We start from the raw sequence: 20,817 nt of genomic DNA, 5'->3' as shown, positions 1-20,817 counted from the left end.
TCTCTGTGGTGGTGTGTCAGAGATGCAGTGTTCTGTGATGTACTGCTGACCCCTGCTGGTGAAATGAGGTGGTGTGCTCTATAACACCATGGGCCTGTTGTGCAGTGGATAGAACGCTTGAATGGGGGAGTTGCTGATTCTTACCTAGCCTACACTATGTTACATCAGAAGTCACTGGCAAATTCAACGCTGCAGCTCCTCTCGCAGATGCTGAGCTGGATTGAGATGTGGAGGCTGTGCAGCAGTGGAAGTGAATCACTGCATGATGCAAAGGAATATCTCGCCAGGACCTTGCTAACAAAAACATGCCCAAATGATTATTCAGTAGCATGGATAGCTGGCATAAGACAACCAAGGCAAGCTGTTTACTGTAGCTGTGGCTATCCCCATACTTTAATCCTTTGATCAAGATATAAACAATATAGGGCCCCATTATGTTTTAGTTTTAAAGAATGACATATTACACTTATTAATGTGAAAACCTGAAGTTATAGTCTGTAATTACATAGTTATATAGTTCCTTTTTTATTATTTATATTTCTTTTAATATTGTATGTCCATTAAACTGGGTTATTTAACCCAAATGAAGGGGAAAATTCAGGCCTCTGCTTCTGATTCTTCCTACCGTCGTACAGTGAACAGTGTTTACCACAGACTTTTCCCTGTCATCCAGTATTAATAACTGAGTTCATTGCACCACTGTAAGGAAACTGCCATGTTGTTGTTTTTATCTACAGTTAAAATCGGTATACCCTGAATTATAAAGAAGTGGCCAAGAAAACAAAAGATCCTCAACACAACAAAAAAAGCCCAGTAAGAATAGTGCTTCACCTAATAATTTGTGTGAAAACTGAATTTAAAAATGACACTAGCAGTACCATAGTCCACCACTAGAGTGCAATATTGCACTGATCCTAAGTAGTAGCTTAAAATCAGTTGCTTTCTGTCAGGCTTGCGATTAAGTAGGCAAGAAAAAAGGTGTTCAAAAGTTCCACTGTAAATTAGACAGTTTTAGGTAAATAGAGCTTGATTATTAGAATAGGAATAAGTCATTGTCTATTTTCTGTGTGATTTACAGTACTAACTGTTCTGACTGGGTTAAGATTAGAATAAGACAAGACGGAAGGTGTTTTTCACTGCATTAGTTGAAATGTAACACTTTACATTTTCTGGCAAGTCAAGCAACTGCTGGTGAACAGCAAGTGTTAGGGATTGGCGCACACGTAAACTGTATTGGCTACCAGCTGTTCCATGCATCTAAGTAATAGAAAAACAGAGTTTCCTGCGGTATAAAACCCAAGTCAGAATTTCCTACCTGCATCCACCAATAGCACTGGTGCTTTACCTTGCCCATTACGTCACAATGATGTTAACTATACTGGAATGCTAGGAAGCTGGTATAGAACATGTCTTTACTAGACCCTACTGCCAGATTGCAATTCAGCAAATGTTGGCATTTAGGACCTCGCGGAATACTGAGGCTTTTTTCGAGCTATTGTATTGATCGATGCTTCGTTGTTTCCAGCGCCATCTGCTGTGGATTATGTGCACCTGCTCACGCTGTGCTGTGTATTTTTTTTTTTTTGTTAAAGTGGCAGCGCCAAGAAATGCAGCAACAGCGGGAAATTGAAAGAAGGTAGCGTATTATTAACTTCACAAACAGATGACTTTTATTCTCACATCAGTTTAAACTGACCAGGAGTCTGGAAACTTTAATGAGGTCTGCCTCTCAGAGGCGAATACGAAGGCTATATATGACTGCGCACGAGAAGATTTTCAAGAAATAACAAAGTCATTATTTACTGAGTGATACTAGCTTCACTGTATTGTCCTTTAAATTCTGCTGCAGGGTATTGGTTGGTAAGTACCAGTGAAACTGTGGAAGTTTAATATTTTGTTTCACCTTTGTGTTACAGTTTGAAACAACGCGTTTTGTATTTTATTTCAAATTCCTTTGGTTCCATTGTTATGCTGCGATCGTGGCAAACTAAAGCAAACTCTTGTCAGTACCGAACACAAAAAGTTGCATTTGTCGGCAAATTAACAAATATTATAACTTGATATTGTTTTGGCTGTTTATTCTAAACAGAAATATGAGCTATATATCAATACCCACAATAAGTAAAGTGTACGTCCGGGTAATATTTTGGTTTATTGGCGCAGTAAAAGTATACCGTTGTGCACAGGTCCATGGCAATTTCATAGATCTTTGTGTGGTTCTCTTGCAATCTGTACAGTGGCCACTTGGCTGCCACAAAAAAAGACTGTTGTAAATCTGCTTCGGTTGCTCCTGTAGTTGGAAGGTTTTCTATTTTATGAATTAATTTAGAGTGACGACATCGCAGAATTGGCCTTATATATGGCTTATATTGTCCCTAATATTTGGGTGAAAGTGGAGAAGTATTGCTTGAGAAGCAATACTATTATTATTATTATTATTATTATTATTATTATTATTATTATTATTATTATTAATAATAATAATACTAATAATAATAATAATAATAATAATAATAATAATAATAATAATGGGAAATTACAGAAAGTCTGTCCGTATCTAATGTTTTTTTTTATTATTTTTTTCCCCTGTTATCTTCACAGCCCCTGACATGGACCCTCTGGTTGAAGGTGTTGCACAACGTGACCTTCAAGGGTATTACACATTATATATTGTTTTCTTTTACACATGAAACACGCATGTGTGTTTTATTACTGTTCTGCAGCAAAGAGAACCAGCAGCATATGTAGATAGACTACCAAAGGGCTTTCCAATACAGAGTTAGTGTCCTTGATGCAAGCAGTAGCTCCCACGGCCCTATTTGTAATCATGAAGGATATGCTGCACTGCTGTTCAAGACAGGTACTGAGCAGGCATCGCACCCTGCCACCTAGACCAGGGGATCTCAGCTTCTTTCTAATGTATTGTTATACCTCGCTGTTTACTAGGGGGAACAGATAACAGTAAAACGTGCATTGAACCCAAATCTAACAATGAGACAGAGGAAGAAAAGGAAATACAGAGAGGGGGAGAGATAGACCATCAGTCAGGTGGAGAGAAAACACAAGGCCTTCGAGGGGAGGGAAATTTAAACTGGGTCAAAAGTGAAGTAGGTCAGAAAGAACTTTAGAACACAATCCTGTGCAGCTTCAGAAAACTGGCATGAACAGTTCATTGTTGAAAGCAGCGATTACTATACTGGTGGTACTGGTGTTTGCTCCTTCCAAAGTTCTGTGTAGGCCATTCGATGTGTGTTTTTGTGCTGGCATCTTTTTTTTTGCCATTGTAATGATGTAGCTAACACACTCACATTACAGCCCTTAAGGTGTGGGCAGTACTGGCATCTGGTTTGAATAGGATCAACACTTCTGCTCTAGTTAATTGTAGATACTGATGTGCTTCCTCGTACAACAAAATGATTCCTTTCTAGTGTTGATAAGATTTGCAGCATATTTTCATTAAACTTGACCCAGCTTCTCACAGAGTTTCTGATATGTGCCTTAAATATATGAGATAGATTGACTTTAACTCATGAACAATCAACTTGTATATGCAGGTAGGGTCAATTGAACACTTGTTCCAGTGCATTGTTGTAAACCAGTTGTTTTTCAAGCCTCCTGTTCCCCTTGCCCCAGGATTATCCCCTGTGAGGCAGAGCTGCAGGAGCTCATGCACCAGATCGACATCATGGTGAGCCACAAGAGGTGTGAGTGGGAGCGGCAGAGACAGACGCTGGAGGCCCGGCTGGAGGTGCGAGAGCAGGAGCTGCTGAACACCCGCTACTCTTTCGACAGCAAAAACCAGGAGGTGAGACATGAGCTGGCCTGTATACATGACCAATATGTTTATTTTTTTTATTTTTAATATTATTTCAAAGTTCAGATGGATTTTCTTCGGTATAGTACGCCTAACAGTCACCACATTCAATTATCAAGCTAGCGATGACCACATCGTCAGACATAACATGGTAATACCGAGGGAGCCACCAATGGTTACTATAATTACATTGAAATGGCCTGCACCATGATGTAACCATGATATTACATCAGGTAACAAGTTGATCACAAGTCAGATATGATGTAGTTACACATCAGTTACTGTGTAAGAGAATACATCATTTGTTAATAATTCAGTCATTACAATGTAATTAAATAAAACACTACTAAAATAAGATTTTGAAAATGCAGATGGTATTAATTATCCCTTGTAAATCTGTAATGTAATAAGGTCTGAGTAGCGGTACCTCTGTGCCAAGAGATTAACCTTTTTATTTTATTGTGTTACATGTTCCCATGTGTTGCTACAACTGTTTACGTAAGGTGCGTGTATTGTTTACATTTTTTTTTTTTTTTTTACATTTTGACCACGTTTTTTAACTCTTAAATTGCATTCCCTGCCTCAAGATGGCTTCACATGTACCCGCATGGACCTCTCAGAACTACATTTCCCATCATCCTCCTGCTCACTGGTAAATCCATCTCAGTTAAATATGTGAACAGGAGGATGATGGGAAATGCAGTTCTGAGAGGTCCATGTGTGTACACGTGAAGCCATCTTGAGGCATTGAACGTCGCCTTGTTCTGACTGATGAGCTTGTATTGTTGTCACTGCATCTCTGGTTGAGTTACTCCCTGAACTCAGTTAGGCTACGGTGGCTACTCAAAACGTACTTGTCCTCCATGTCAAATGCATTATATTCATTTTGTAGTACTCTAGAATTACAAACAAGCGATCAAATGAATGAATAAATACAGAGTACTAAATTAACAGCATTTATTTATTTTTTTATATAAAAAATGTTCTTAAATATGCCTAATTGTGCAGTGAACCAACCTCACGGTCACAGAACAAAGTTTATTAATATATCAGTATACAAATCAAAAGAAGCTTACAAATCCGAGAAAGTGGTGAACATAGACACAAGAAAACATGCAAGTCTAAAGAAAGCAGAAAAACTACAGTAAGTTACTGTAAAAACAAAAATGCTAGTATCTGAATTTATGTCACCGAATACAAAGTATAAAGCTTACCACACAGCATTGGGAAAAAAAGAGACCCGAAAACAGTACAGCATATGCACAAGAAAAGCAAGGCAAACTTTATTTCAAATGTATTTATTTCATTTATTATTAATTATATTTGTTCACATAGTAACAAGACATGTTTTAATTAATTTACTTGATATTAATAATTGAGTTAAACATATTAAATGAGTATGCTGAATTCAGATGTTAAATGGTTGCTGAAGCGATGACTTGGGTAAAGGCAGTGATAACTTTATTTTCAGTTTATATGAATGAGGTTAGCATGAAGCATTACAAATATCACAGCAAGTTAAGGTACGATATCGGTAGGTAAGGCTTAAAATATCAAAACACATGTCAGCAAAAAAACGACTTTATGACACAAATTAAAACTTTTTTTTCATGAGACGATATTTATTTCTGTGGTAGGTTGGTACTGACCAGCTGACTTCCTAAGCAAGTTCCATGGAGCCAGGTAAAGCAATCAGCATACAGACTACACACCTATAGATAGATACGTACAAATACTTTAGCATGCTTACTTCAACTTGGCGACACCAACCCTAAGGTCACTAGAGTTAATTTTTAAAGTTGTGCCTCGCAGCTTTAATTATGTAGAGCGCTATGTGCAAAGATATACAGAAATCTAGCAAATCCCTATGGACCACTTCGGCCACTCATTTGACGTCACTCTGTCATGTGATTACCGAGCTCATTAATGCTCAGACGCAATGGTTAGAACCCCGAGGCAAAGCGCTTGTGTCGGTACCCTTCAACGGCCCAAGTAAAAACGATTCAACACATATTCCCAGAAGTGGTTCAAAGTTTATCATATGTATTATTTAAACTCAGCAATTGCAAATACTCTCACGTTTGTATATCCCTCTAAAACCAGGCAACACTTCTTATCTCCAGAATAACATTATTGGTTACTCACTGGGGCGATCAAAAGCCAGGAAGAAGGAGACCTCATTTTCATATCATAACCTGCCATTTGATTCCGCTGAATATTATCAGCAGTTTCACGTGAAATGAATTGTGGTCAAACTCAGTCAGGTTTTGCCTTATCAATGCACTTCTCCAGCCCTGTTTATAGTTGACCATGATCATTTTGCAGTTGATGATGCATTCTTTTATTTGAACACATGCATTTACCTGCTGTTGAAACATCCGAAACATAGGGAGCATCTTCTGTGCTTATACTACAGTACACATAAACAGCTCACCATGTCAGCTTCAATACATTGAATTAATCTAAAACAGCCTGTTTAGCTCATGGATAGGGCCCTATGTTTTTTACCCCTGTCAGTATTTCTTCAAAGCTGGCTCTGTTCTTTTCTATAACAGATTTCAGATGTCATAATCTGCCAGGTTTTGATCTATGAACTTCTTGTAATACTTGTGTAATGTCCCTTGAATAGTGAGGAGCAGGTGTGTCCAAATAAAAAAAAAGTGAAACAGGGAAAGTGCTTTATAATTTTTGTGTTTTATAAACCAGTATGGTTATTTTTAATGGGGAAGAGCAATGCTGCAAGGCCCATTAACCTTTAATGAATTTACAGTGTTCACTGCGCTTCACAATATAGTCTTCCAGACATCCTACAGCACTTACACAATAGGAAACATTTGAAAAAAAAAAGGATTGGGCATCAGTGTGGGCCAGGTTTCAAAGGGTTAAGACACTCTGATATCTAAAAAATAAGCTTCCACTTACCAGGAGTTGGTTCTAAAACCATAGGGGACATTGAGCTCAAGGTTTTCAGAGCTCATCTATTTACAAGTAAAAACTGCAGGCCTCTGGGGATGAAGCTAGAAAAAAAAATCATCATGTTGCAGTGTTCTTTTGGGCTTTTGATTGGCACTGAATTGTACATCCCTATTTTGTTTTGTGATGTTGGAAGCAATTTTGTGTCTCGGGCACAGCTGTTCTGTATTGGCCTTTAGATTGCAGCTGTAATTGATATTTGTATCCAATGCCACCTTATTCCACAGGGGCTGGTTAGTGTAGCCCTCTCTTGAGGGCCAGGGGGCCAGTTCTCTTTAGTTTATTGAAACATTATTGTTCCTGTCAGTATTGTCCTTGAACACCCCAGCCCCTTTGTCATCTTTCATTTCAGGCTGTAAAGTAAGGACCATTCATAACAAATATCAATGATAGAGTCGTGGGGAATTTCAAGCACTTATTTTATTTTGTTGAAAAGAAATCATTTGTCTGTTTCCTTGGTGGATTGGCACTTTATCCAGACCTTTTTTCTTCTTCTTAGTTTTAAAAATGGTGAGCTTGTTTTCAGCCTCAACCAAGTATAGCTGAGGATTATCAGATGATCTTTTGGTATTGAGAAACCATTTGAAACAATTAAAGTAGGCCAATTAACACCGATTAGCCTTCACTTAGGTAATTGTATTAATAATACAGTACTAACAACTTGATAAGTCCAACTAACAATTGAGTAAGTCACCATAGTTACATCCACAGAAGGTAGTTTTGGAAATCATCATTTACAAAAATGTTTTATTCCTGCTTATTGAAGCAACTTATTTGCAAGACTCGATATCTTTGATGACTCAGTTTTCATATATGTTTCTGTACTGACCTCATTTGCTTTGATCTGCCATTTGTAATTGCTTGTGCTTATGTCTTCGTAGGTTGGCAGGCTGCACCATCTGCTGGAAGAGATGGACAAGTCTAATAAAGCGACCGTGCAGAAGTATGAAGAGCAGCTCAATGGGCTTCAGTCTGAGGTATCCCCATTGCAAGAGGTCCACTGATTTCAGTCAGTCAGTCTATCAGATAGTACCTTTACACAGCAGGGGAATTAGGTTTCTATTCCAAATTTCAGTATTCGTAAAACCTGGAAACTGGAATAAACGATTCACAATAGAAAATGAATACCTCACCTTATTAACACTATTCAGGGAATTGAAGAGGACTTTTATTGGTGAGACCTGATTGTTTTAGTTTTCAGGACTGGTTGCAAGACAAGTGTATTTGGTGACAGAAGAACGTGTGCATCTTCTGTTACCTCACAGACAGACGCAGAAGAACTCAACTTTCACTAAATTGATTAAAAAAAAAAAAAATTGTGTGTTGTGTAATAAGATTGAGATGTGAGGGTTTGAAGTTCTGGGTGAATTTCAGTACCTCTGCGCTATTATAGGTCAATAAAGCACAACACAATTCATAAAATTGAAAAGACATCTGATTACTAATGTAATTCAGTTGGAACATTAATCATTCATTTTGGTATTCTCAGTTAATGTGGGGTGTCTTAATTATTTATTGTACTGAAAAATCATTGTTAATCATAGTATCCCTGATAATCTTGTTTCAATTAAAGCTAAAAACGATAATCGCAGCTGTTACCAAGATATTCTGTTTCTTCTTTAAGCTAGAGAAAAGGAACACAGTATTATGCACGGCTGTGTTTTCTCCATACAGCTTGGCAAACTGAAGAGCAGCTATAAAAAACTGCAGCGGCACCACATTAGACAAGCGAGAGAGACCAGCAAGGAAACAGAGGAGGAGGATTCTCTGTTTGAAACTAGCAAGCTAAACAGAAAGCTTGAGGTAAATATACATGTCCAATGAAAAAGTGTGATCAGAAATCACTCTGTTTTCCTTCTAGGTATTTTCATTTTGGATATTATGTGCTGACTTCTCAAAGCTATTTATTCCAAACTGTCATGAGCGCAACATCAATTGTAACCTGCAAGACCCTAAATGAAATGCCTGAGCTGTTTATTTCTAGTGTGGCTACTTTACTAGGCAAGTTTTTCTTTTATTAAAAACTTATAATCTCAATTCGGAGTAAATAGCTTTGAGAATCTAGCCCTTGCTCTTTTAATGAAAGATCTCGATCCTCTCAGCTAATGAGGTTCCAAGCAGAGCGGTCAATGTCCCACCAGTAGATGCCTTCTAAAGCAAACAGAATTGAAGCATAGCGCCTCTTGAAACCTGATTTAAATAGATAAAGGGTATTAATATAGAATCAGAGGGTGCAAGTATTTAAATGCCTTACTCGTGTCTCCTGTGGTATAAGAATTTTTTCAGCTTTGGACTCTGCTGGTGCTTCACAGTTCTCCTGCCCATGAAGAGACACCTTGACATATCAAATACCCGTATGTCACGCTCCAAATCCTTGAGCCAGGGAGAGACTCCCAGACTTCTCAAACACTGTTTCACTCAAAAATAAAGGATCATAAATTCTAAAAAAATTTGATATTCATAATTTGCATTTATATGGACAATTCACCACACATATAGCGTCAGGTGGTGCCAAACCAGAAGAAGCAGGCTAGAAAAGAAGGGGTTAAAACATCTAAATCAAGGCATTCCTAAGAGTTACAAACAAGACTGCTCACAATAAAGAGTATAGTCATTGTCTTTCTCTCATATTTCTTATAAATGTAGTTAATACTGGCAAGTGCAGCTTAATCCTACGTGAAGGAGCTTTAAGAATTGATCCATGTTTCCTTGCAAGCGTATTAGGTAAGGCTCATATTACAAACAGCTTGTCTGAGTTTCAATCTGACTAAGCCTAACCAGCCTTCATTAGGATGCATCTCTAGCAGCATCCTACGTTAAGAGCTACATGAGTAACATATGTTTTTTCCATCCCTCAAAATCATATTTGCAGTGCATGGGCATTCACAGCCCAAGTGTTTTATAGACTTTGAGGCTTCCACGCATACTAATGTATATATTATAAATGCACACTGGTCATTTCTGAGTGCTATGTTGTATTATTATTTAGTTTTTAGACAAATTTAAAAATAATCATACAGCAGAGGTGTGACCTTGGTTGTTTTATTTAGGTGAAGTACAGGCCTGAAAAAAGACTATATACTTGAGAGTTCTAAAGTGTTTTCTTATTTTCCTTTGCTGTAGTATTGAAAAGCATTCAATTTCTCATGTTTTTCTGTTGTATAGCAAGCAAATCTTCCAGAGTGCACATCTATACAAAAAAGTGGCTGCATTATTAAAAGCATTGCTGCTTGTTTGGAATGCATCTGGCTGTCAACTATTCTCTATACTCAATACTTTTGTGTTGAAAGAACAAGTGTAAGAAAATATGTTATTAATGTGTTTGATTTAATATATTTGTTGTTGTTGCAGGAATTCAGGGCTAAAGCAAAAGAATGGGAAAAGCAGAGAGCCGTATATCAGACCTCGCTGACCTCGCTGGAGTCCCATCGAAGAAGCCTGGCAGACAAATGTGAACTTTTTCAGGTCTTAATACTTAATAATAGAAAACCACATTTCAATATCAGGGCATTGGATTTCATGCTCCAGAACTCCTCACTGTTAGGAACAGTCAATAGTTTTAAGGTGTAACACAATAAAGAAGAACACATCCTACCTATATTGAGAAATAACATAACCAGTGGGACACAGAGCACAAAGGGGAATATTGGGCTGCCTCAAATGAGTTGTTTGAGGATTGTAACCTGATCTCACACATACTTTAAATCAAAGACACCTCCCTTGTCTGTGTCCCAAGGTTTTAAGATTTGGAAACCATGGAAACTGTCTCTCTCCATGGTTTAAGGGAGTTGAGCATGAGGCAGTTAAAGTGGAATTGATAGTCTCAAAAAATAGTTATTTCTGAACCCCAATGCTTTATTTTAAACAGCAAACTTGTCTGAACTACCAGAGCCAGCTGTCCAATCGGGTGGCGCTACAGGAAGAGGCGGAGCAGAAGCGGCAGTGTGAGGTCAGGCAGCTGAGGAGCGAGTTGGAGACGGCTCAGAAAACCTTGCTGAGCAGTGAGGTCACAATTGACCAACTGAGAAACGATGTGCAGGAGCTGACCTCCAGGAGTAGAGAGCATCTCGAGGAGACACAGCGCCTCCTGCAGGACCTGCGGCAGTCACACACACAGCGCCAGGTACAGCGCCATGTGCTTAATACAGGAGATCCAATTCTACGTTACCCAGAACTCTAGTACGGTCCTAAAACTTTAGTCTTTAAATAAATTACCCCATAATCCCAACACATTGCTTCTGCCTTGTGTTTAGAAAATGGAGGAAGAGCTCTCAGAACTGAGGCAGGAGCTACACACGAGAGACGACCTACTGAAGGCTGCCGACCTGGAGGAGAAGCAGCTGAGGAGGGAGGGGGCAAAACTCAGAGAACAGCTCACCAAGCAGGTGAGCGCCATCAGGTAAGCCAGCTAGCCCAACACAGGGAGGGTAAGACGGATTTTAAGATCTGTTGAATGGTTTGCTACGGATATTACCGCACACCTTTTAATGCATCAGCAATATGTATACAATAATGGAAATCTCAAAAGCTAGCATTGGTACCCCAATATGCCATATGATTGTCTCCTGAACATTTGTCATGTTTTTTTTTATTTTTTATTTTTGGTGAATACTAATTTTGCCATTTTTTCCATAAACAAAAATGAAAAACATTTATTTTCCTTACAAAAAGCATGGGGATCCATTTAGCTGACCCGCAGTCGTTCAAAAGTCAGGGAGCTTCGCTGTCATTAGAATTGATTTTCAAGTTGGATATGATCGCAAAACCTAATCTTTGCGAAAAAAATTGCAGAGCACAAGAAATCTAATGCACAAACAGGCAGTTACAATCCTGGAATAGAGATATTCCTGACCCTCTGTGGCAATACTTTTAAGACTTTGTACTTGGGAGTGTGACTAAATGTAATACTGGTGGTGTGAGTAATGACAGATTAAACAAGACAATCTGAGAATGGAATCTCTCTCCTCTGCTGTCTGTGAAACATACTGTCTCTGCTCAAGTGCACCTGTCTGCTTTGAAAGGTCAGTGTGCAATTCCTCACAATGGGAGCTGTGTGACTTCTCCAGCTGCAGCACATGTCACCATATTGTGGGGCTATAGTGTGAACAGTTTTAAGAAATCACAGTTCTCTTTTATCTTTGTTATAATTCTAGATCAACCTATCCTCCCTTCCTTTGTTGGAATGTTTGTCCTCTGCTGGTTGCAGCCTGGTACTGATATTCATGTCGTTCACAACATTTCTTATGTTATGTAATTGCGCAGGTGGCAAACTGTGCTTGTAAAAAAAAAAAGACGTCTCATCTTCAGTGTTGATTTGATTGCAGGATGGAGGAGCAGAGTTCTAAGAATATGATGGCCACCGAGATGCTGAATCTGAAAGTAGACCTTGAAAGCACTTGTCAGCAGCTGCAAGCTAGCCAAAATAAGGAACAGATACTCAGAGCAGAGATGACAAGGCTTCAATCTGGGTAAGAAAATTGGGTTTTAGGGCACACATTTAGCAATGGAATAGTGGTTAGGTTACTGCCTTGGACTGTGATCATGACTAAGGCTGTATTTTATCACAGTTATCACAGATTTCACGATTTTCATGACATTTCCCCATTGCCGTGTAATATGTAGTTCCCCATGAAAATTATAATTTCTGAAAGAATAGTGTAAATATACATATTTATTACTGCTATAGATCCCTCTGTCCACTACAAGAAGGGGACATTTCATGTGTCTGTTGTTTTTACATTTAGTTATGTTTTTATTTTGTTTGATAATTCACTGATGGTGAAAATAGAAGGTCTTTAAAAAACTAAATATTCTACAATTTAGCATTTAACTGTTTTTCAGATATGCATTTAAATATTTAGGAACATTTGTTGAAGAGAGAACATGATACATTCAGAATGGTGCAGTGGTATTTTTTCTGCGTTAATAAATATTATGTTTAATCATGAAACATCTTGAAATACCTATTTTTAGACTGAAATGCTGTCAAATAAGCATTTTTTTTACTGTGAAAAAAATACCGCCCTAATCAAGACCAGTTTTTCAACTAAGCTGGGTTCAGCACTCGCTTAAGCCAGGGAAAGTGTACTTTTTAAGAAATAAAATATCCAGAAATGATGTGAACAGCTGTGCATTATTCTTGTGCAACACATTCTGTGATTGTTTCACAAAAACAGCCTCCAGTAAGTAACTTATTGCAGCAATAACAAGTACCAGTCACAGAGGAGCTGTACTAAATGGAGGGAATATATCCCTCAACAGGAAGGATAGAAATCTGTTGTGGGATCTTGTCCCACCATTGCCTAGTGTCTTTCGTTCTCCTCGGATCACAAGAAACAGAAACCCTGGCTGCCTAACAGGACGCAGCACACGCAGAGTAGCTCTCATGTCCTGTGAAATAAGCCAAATGTATTTAAACATGCAATGTTTTTTTCGAAACCAGCAAATTAAAAACAACAATGAAAATGATGCTAACCAAATGCAAAATTATGTAACAAGCATAATTGTGATATTCTTTGGCCTCTTAAAGTCTAATTGTCAAATGTGATCATTGCACCACAACCAGCACAATAAAGGACAAACCTTTGCAATGCAGTGCCTGCCAGACGACAGGAGCCATGCCTGTAAAACTGAATTGTGAAAATATATATATATTTTTTTTTCTAAGGCTCGAGGCATCACACTCCCATTGTATGCAGCTCAAAGACTGTCTCAGAAGAACCGAGAAGGAGGTCCACAGGCTAAAGGCTGTTGAAGAGGACAAGAACAATGACATTATCAAGGTACAAAAATACATTGTCTGTGTGCTACCGGAGACAGAGTGAGCCCTAGTCATACTTCATACTAATAGCTCAATGGCAGGTGGCCTTGCGGACTGTAAGATAATTGCCTGTGAACCTCCAGGCTGCTTTGTCGTGCGGAGGCTGCTTTTGCTAAGCAAGTTTTATCAGACAAAACACTTTTCTAAACAAAAGCAAAACAAACACAAAAACACAGCTGTGTTCAGAGCTGATCCTGTCAGCTTCTTATTTTCTTTCTTTAACTGGAGTCTTTCTAGCACTCCAGCTCTCCCTCTTTATATATCTTAACAGGTGGATTAATTCAACAATAATTGACTAAAGGACACTCCCATTTTCAAACCACTACCAAAACACCATCTCTTTAGGTGTTTTGTCACAGTAATTAAATGAACTGTGCTCTCTAATCATGGTTCCATTACTTAAAACAATAGCCGGCAAGTTGTATTAGTGTTTGATTAGGGGCCAAATAATAGCATTGTACTCAAAATGTTGAGATATTTGTCTAAATCAACAGCCACATGCAACTAACTGTGTGTCTGCTTATACAGCTGAGGGATAGAGTGCTGCAGCTGGAGGAGTCACACAGGTTACATAATGGAGGATTGCAGGCTGAACTCACAAACCTGGCAGCGAAACTTGAGCAGAGAGAGTTTGCGTTACAGACGGCAGTGGAGAGAACTTCCTCTCATGAAAATGAACTGAAGCAAAGCAAAGGAAAACCAACCGACTATCAGGTGTAGAGAAACGACATGTGGCAGTGTGGTTTGAAATGAATTGCCCTGATGTGTTTTACATAATTCTAGAGAAGTGCTTATTCGTTTGTGGTAAAAGTTGGTTAGGACCAAGGTATCTGAGAGTATCAGAATCTGGGGATTTAAGAAGATTTCTGTATTTAGTTTTTTATACAAGTATGTATTTTATTATCAGTTTCACAGCGCAAAGCTCTCTCAGATCTATATATTCCCCTTTTATCAAAGGAGGTCTTAATATCAGATTAGTAATTGGATTAAAAGCATTGTAAATGCATGGATTGTGTATTTGTAGGATACAAGAAGGCAATGGGGGAGGTATCTGTGCAAAAAACTGTTGGTATTGCACCATTCAACAGTGAGTAGAATGAGATGACATCATCACAATGCAGTGATGTCATTTTTTGGTATAACTCCCCACATATTTTTTTTTCACTCGTGATAGATGTCTGGCGGAGCTATTGAAGTCTGTCATGGAAAACCCCCTGTCTTGGTTTTGATACGCAAATTATGCTTTGGCATACATGGACCTGTATTTTACTAACCTACCTACGTTCATCTCCTTAGGTGGCCAAAATTCAGCTTGAGGCTCTTAATTTGGAAAACAAGCATTTGAAGGAACTGATTGCAACAATGGAGGCAAAGACAGACATGGTAATGCAACAGTGTTGTGTATTTTTCTTTTTTCTGTGTCCAGTTAAAAAAAATAAGCAAGTTAAAAAGCTTTCAGACATCTATTATACCAGGGATATATATTGTGGATGAAATGAAGTTCCCATTTTTACGGAAAGTCACTGTTACTGTTTAGCTCAGCTTACAGGAAGGAGTATTATATTCGCTGTAATGTTCTTGTTGTGAACATTGTGAATGTAAGATCCATAGTAAGCAAACCTTATCTAAGTACAGATGCAGAAGTATGGAAAATAATAATGTGATGAATATTGGTTTTCATCTATTTTAGTACATTTCTGTACTGGATGTTTTGACAGTGGTATCAAATCTGATCATTTTTGAAAAAAATATTGCACCAGTTTGTTCTTCTGATTCTGTCTGTAGTGCCTGACCACCTGTTGGGACTGAAGCCGATGTAAAGCAAATAAGTAATAAGTAACCATCAGCAGGAGAACCCATCTTTTATTGATTCATGATGAATCCAGAGGGTGGCATATTATTTTTAGTATAGATCTTTGGGTTGAAATGTTTTTTTTAGGTTAAAGTGTGCTTTGATGAATCCAGTCTAGAGGAGTTTTATTGAACACTTAAGATTAATTCATTCATCAATTGCAGTAGAATACATTTTGAATGTCTCCATTTAATGCTATGTCCTTTCGACAGTGTAGTGTGCTAAAATACTGGACTTCTTATCAAAAGCCTCTACACAGGTTTACTGCGTTATACCAGTAAAAAAGCTTGGCAAAGTTTATTAAAGCACAGTAAAAGCATTGTGAAAGCACTGTCAAGAACTGTGCAAAATGTTGTTGTGAATGCTACGAGGATCTTGAAAGTTGATTTTGAAATCATAATCTGCACACCCGTTGATGCTAAAAAAAAAATTGTTGTCCCTCCTCCTAATAGCAGACCTTGGGTAACTCTCTGAATGAACTCTGGGGCAATATTCCTGCCACCAGTTACGCAGAGAAGCAAAACAAGACACTACAGAAAGACCAGGCGCTGCTGCAAGCAGAACTGGACACGCCTTCAAGAGCCACCCAGGGGAAACACAGTGTGGAGCAGGGAGCCATGGAGAGGAGGGAACAACAGGACCGGTAAGTTCAAAGTTTAAAGGGTCCATGGTTCTGACACAGTAACATTCACACTCTATATCAAGCTTGTTCATCTCAGAAAATCAATCAAACTCTAATAGAAAACAAATTTACTAGCACAGCTATGGACTGATAATATCTATTTAAGAACAAACAAAATAACAATTCTTGCCCTACCTAATGTACAAAAACATCCCAAATACCGCTACTGTGTCACTGATGGAAGTGTGAGCTGAAACATTTCCTAATAGCTTTAATACTAACAGTAGAGTTCATTCAAAAATCTCTCCTTGCATTCATTCAAATCCAGCATCACAATAACTGGGTGGATCGCACTGTTTCAAATTTTTCTGCCTTACTAAGCAGATGCGATTTAAGAAAAGTAATGGCCTAAATCAGCTGTTTCATTGAGGTTTAAACGTACTTTCCTTTTCATACATATTGCTTGCTACATAAACAGAATACTCTGCATGAACATGCATGGAGAGCTGTGTTTATTTCACTCATAAAAGAAGGTCGTAAACAACCCACTTGCATCCTTCAAGGTCTCGTCTACAGGACTCCTTGAGCATTCATGGAGTGGCCTCTATATTCCTACACTAATGGTACATGCTGGTCTATTAAAGAAACAAAGTAACCTCCACTCTAACTGAGACAATATTCATATTATTCAAGAAAGAAAATAGAATCCTGTCCTTCAAGCGTTTATTTGAGTGGAATTTGAATGAGACTCCCATTAAATAACTGCAGGCTGTGCATCATCATTGCAGAATGCCAGACAACAATATGAATACTAAATATCTAATAAAGATAACAAGAATTTAGAATCAATCGGTTTTACAACTTGGTGGTATACCAAACCTTTTCCCTGAGTCAAAAAATATCTCAGTAAAACTGCAGTCCTCTTTTACTTAAATAACTTGGATCTAGTGTCCGGTGGAGCTATGAAATTAAATTATCAACCAAATGTTGTGACAGGTATCTTTTTTAAGTTTGGTATCTATGTAAGACCTAATCTGTTAGACTTCTGCTGCACATAGCAAGAGAGTGATGCTGTTTCAAAAGGAGGGGGGAGGTGTCTCTTCAGCTAAAATTTCCCTTGGGGAAATAAACTGAGAAAAAAAACAAAACACATACATTCCAAATCCATACCTGAAAACAGAGCTGCACAAACAGTCTAAGAAAAGCAGCAAGCATCACAATTACAAGCAGCTGTTTCTTCACTTGTTTAATTTGAATGGTAAATTGGCCAATCAACACCAACCACCCCCACCTGATTGTCAGCACCTGATTTATGTGGAGAGCTCAATCAAATAATCGTTTTGCACAGCACTACCTGATAATGCAAGAAACACAGTCACAGAAACCTTTCACACATACTCCTTTAAAATAACAAAGAAATACAAGGCAAATTAAGTCTTTAATCACAGTGTTTGGGTATTTCTAATAAAAAAAAAAAGTTTAACACTCTTCAGAAATGAATAACAGCAGGGCAGTTCTATTAAAGCTATTCAACTAATCTGGTGTCATTTCTCAGTTTAAACACATTTTGCAGACATTTCATGTAAATGTTTACACGTTCCCGAATTGCAATAGAAGAAAGCTCAGAGCGGCAGGCGAGGAAATGTGTTTAATCCCTTAACAGCAGCAGATGGTTGCTGTCAGATCACAGTGAAGTCATTTTTGTTCTCAGTACGAGACTTGGATGAGGGGAACCTTGTACTGGCATTTTCTGTCTTTTAAAAAGGTCAAAGTTCTGGTCAGACATTGTTCTCAAGAGTACTTTTGTTTCACGTTAGATAAGTATTTACCATGCTTACTAACTATCATTAACCAACAAAGGTTTAATTTTTCAACCATGGGGGGGGGGCTCCTTGAAATGATACCTTCCACCCAAATGTATATATATTTTTTCTTTCATTAAGTGGGAAAATATATTACCTACCTACCCAATGTTAGTCAGATTTTTTGCCTGCTATATTTATATGGATTACACTGCTGTATTCTTTTAACAAAATACATTGTTTATCTATTCTGTGACCCTTGATTTTGTGGTGTGTGTTTTTTTTCCATTAGTGAAGACACAGGACACCAAAAGGAGAATGAAAATGAAAGGAAGATTGCAACATCTTTGAAGTCAAAATTAAATCAGGAGAGCATACTGAGGAAGGATGAAGGGGAGATTGGGAGCATACCGACCTGGAGTGCCACTGCACTGGATTCCAATTCCAGACACTCACATACCTGCAGGCCCACGGATAGGCCCAGCAGGAACTTGGCCATGAAAGAGTCAATACTTTGTGAGAGGCAGTCTCCAGCTGTGGGTGTGCCCGGTCTCCATGGCAACAGCTTCATTGATGAAGAGTTGCCTGATGTGTACATGTTAGGAAATCCGCAGGGCTCATTAGAAAGTGAGGAGGAATTCATGCTGCTGGTGAGTTTTCTTACACGTCTTTAGCCCATCGAAGTGGAACTGGAATGCAGCAGAATTGTGTCTGCCTGTATCTGGAGGTGTGTGAGCTAGAAGGTAGAAAGGGTTTGTCTGGTCAAATTTGGGGTCAGAACGAAGAAACATGTCCAGGGGGCAGTTACTAAGCCCACAGCTGTATCTGTACCTTTGTAATCTGTTACTAGTTCAGGATTGGAGCTGCAACCACATGTTGAAAGTTTACCTAGCTATGTTAAAGATACAACACATTTTCTGAAAAGGATTAATAATATAAAGGTTAAACTTCCACAGAATACCATTTTATTTTGCATGGATGTAAAATCCTTGTACCCCAGTGTTCCCAGGCGTGAAAAATTATAAGCACGTAAAGAGGCACTGGAAAATACAGTAGAAGAACATGATACCTACGGAAGAAATAATAAATATGATCAAGATAGTTTTAGAAAATAGTTTTTTACATTTGGAAATAGAAGTTACAAACAGAATGACGGAACAGCAACAGGCTCAAAATTAGGTATGCATTTTGCAAGCACGTATATGGGTAAATGGGAGGAAATGTTATTGTGTAAACTATATAAGAAAATATTAGAATACATAAGATATATGGATAACATACTTGGAATATGGACACGTGAAGAATCTCTTGTATTAGCAAATTATATCCACCGTAACATTTTGGTGGATTTAAGGTCAAAATCTGAAATCTTGGACACTTTGGTTAAACTTGATCAATGATCTTTTAAAACAGATCATTATTCGAAACCTCCTGATATGCATCAGTACCTACATATGTCATCTGCACATCCTATCCATACAAAAAGAGCCATTCCTAAAGGACTGTGTATAAGGATAAAAATAATCTGTTCTGATGAAAATGACTACAAAAAAACAGAATCACAAATAAATCATAAGAGGATATAAAGAACAAATTATTGAGAGAGAATTGAGAAAGCTTGACAAACTCAATAGGAATGAACTACTTGATTATAAGAAAAGGGAAGAGAGGGTTCAGAATGTGTGGTTACCATGGCATCAAAAGCCAATTTTTATTTTCAAACACACTTTCCTTTGACAAAGGTATGTTAAACATACTGAAACGTTGGGATGTTGGCGCTTTGAGCAAAAACATTGTGTATATATATATATATATATATATATATATATATATATATACACATACACGTATATACATATATAAGATATTTCAGTTTTTTATTTTTCTTAAGAATATTTCCCAACATAAAACCAATGTCACCTTACAATAATTGATTTAGAGTTTCAGTGTTTTAAAATAAAATATCAAACAGAACGAAATTTCAATGTACCATTTGTAATTCAGTGATATGAGAGAATTGGTCAGGGGTCTGAATACTTTTGCAAGGCACTGTATATATATATATATATAATGTGTGTACTTGTTTTCCAGTCTCCATGTCGGAGCTCAACTGCAGCTGAATGGTTCCTCCAGGAAGAAGAGAAGCAGTCGAAAGAACTTGAGCGGCTGTTTGACATCTATGTTGCTAAACTGAACAGCAACACGCAGCAAGCCCTGCAGAAGCATACTGTGCCTAAACTGAGCTGACAGCCTGGACGTTGCAGCAACACCTCCTCTTACAAAGAGCTCTCTGAAGGAGAGCGCTCCCTGGAGAGATCCCAGCACTGGATTTTACTGCACATCTCAGAGCCTCTTAGAAGCACCGTAGTAAGCCATGGCATTTTTTTATACCTCTAAAACATATGCAGTGTGAACATAATGCAGTATGCATTTTCCAGATTTCGTATGTTCCAGTAACTAAATCCCATTACTTCCTTTCTATTTGTAATTGTGCACGGAGAAAAAAAAAAAAAAAAAAAAACACAGATTTGACGGTTTACCGTTGTAGAACCTCCAATGCAGTATTCGTCCACCTTGTGGCATTATGTGCTATGTAAAATCACAATTGGTGCAAAAGCTATTTCAGCCAGAATATTTTTTTTTTTTTTCGAAAACAGCAAAAATCTATTTTTTAAAAGTATAATGTTTTTACCATATTTAATTTAATGTTATTTTAATGTTGCAATTGTAACACTTACTATGTAGTTTTTGTCATTTGAAATATAAACTGTTAGATTGCTTCAGGACCTTTTTTTTTTTTCTTACAAGAATAAAACGGTTCTCAAATTTTCAGATTGTCTTTATTTATTATATATAATGGTACATCCCTGGTGTGTAAATTTCCAGTTGTAATAATCTAATGTTACAAAAACTTGTATAACTAAATACACAGAC

General features: G+C 37.8%; 1 protein-coding gene across 4 annotated transcripts; it reads left to right on the top strand.

Annotated features, from left to right (window-relative positions):
* Window positions 1–1,540: 1,540 nt before the first annotated feature.
* LOC117972857 (centrosomal protein of 63 kDa-like) lies at window positions 1,541–20,526 on the top strand. Of its 4 annotated transcripts, none has more exons than XM_034923226.2 (15): window positions 1,541–1,636; window positions 2,602–2,653; window positions 3,634–3,805; window positions 7,669–7,764; window positions 8,462–8,590; window positions 10,139–10,252; window positions 10,656–10,910; window positions 11,041–11,186; window positions 12,112–12,255; window positions 13,455–13,569; window positions 14,136–14,321; window positions 14,904–14,990; window positions 15,912–16,102; window positions 18,176–18,533; window positions 19,975–20,526. In XM_034923226.2, exons 2-15 carry the CDS (start codon window positions 2,610–2,612, stop codon window positions 20,128–20,130), a joined length of 2,193 nt encoding a protein of 730 aa, XP_034779117.2. In that variant the 5' UTR covers window positions 1,541–1,636; window positions 2,602–2,609; the 3' UTR covers window positions 20,131–20,526. The 4 variants fall into 4 exon arrangements, with proteins under 4 accessions (XP_034779117.2, XP_058887108.1, XP_058887107.1 ...); XM_059031125.1 differs by having other exon boundaries at window positions 1,541–1,860; window positions 10,677–10,910; XM_059031124.1 differs by having other exon boundaries at window positions 1,541–1,860.
* The last annotated feature ends 291 nt before the right edge of the window (window positions 20,527–20,817 follow it).

This window comes from Acipenser ruthenus, chromosome 9 (genome assembly GCF_902713425.1).
Source record: "Acipenser ruthenus chromosome 9, fAciRut3.2 maternal haplotype, whole genome shotgun sequence".
NCBI classification, from domain to species: Eukaryota; Metazoa; Chordata; class Actinopteri; order Acipenseriformes; family Acipenseridae; genus Acipenser; species Acipenser ruthenus.
The sequence above is the reverse complement of the archived record's forward strand: the minus strand, read 5'-3'. Positions and strand labels throughout refer to the sequence as shown.

What these genes read in the sequence shown, in the direction of transcription:
- LOC117972857 (XM_034923226.2), top strand. Translation starts at nt 2,610, where the DNA reads ATGGACCCTCTGGTTGAAGGTGTTGCACAACGTGACCTTCAAGG. An exon ending in GCACAACGTGACCTTCAAGG is followed by an intron (nt 2,654 to 3,633) that starts GTATTACACATT and finishes CCCTTGCCCCAG; the next exon opens with GATTATCCCCTGTGAGGCAG. An exon ending in AGAACAATGACATTATCAAG is followed by an intron (nt 13,570 to 14,135) that starts GTACAAAAATAC and finishes CTGCTTATACAG; the next exon opens with CTGAGGGATAGAGTGCTGCA.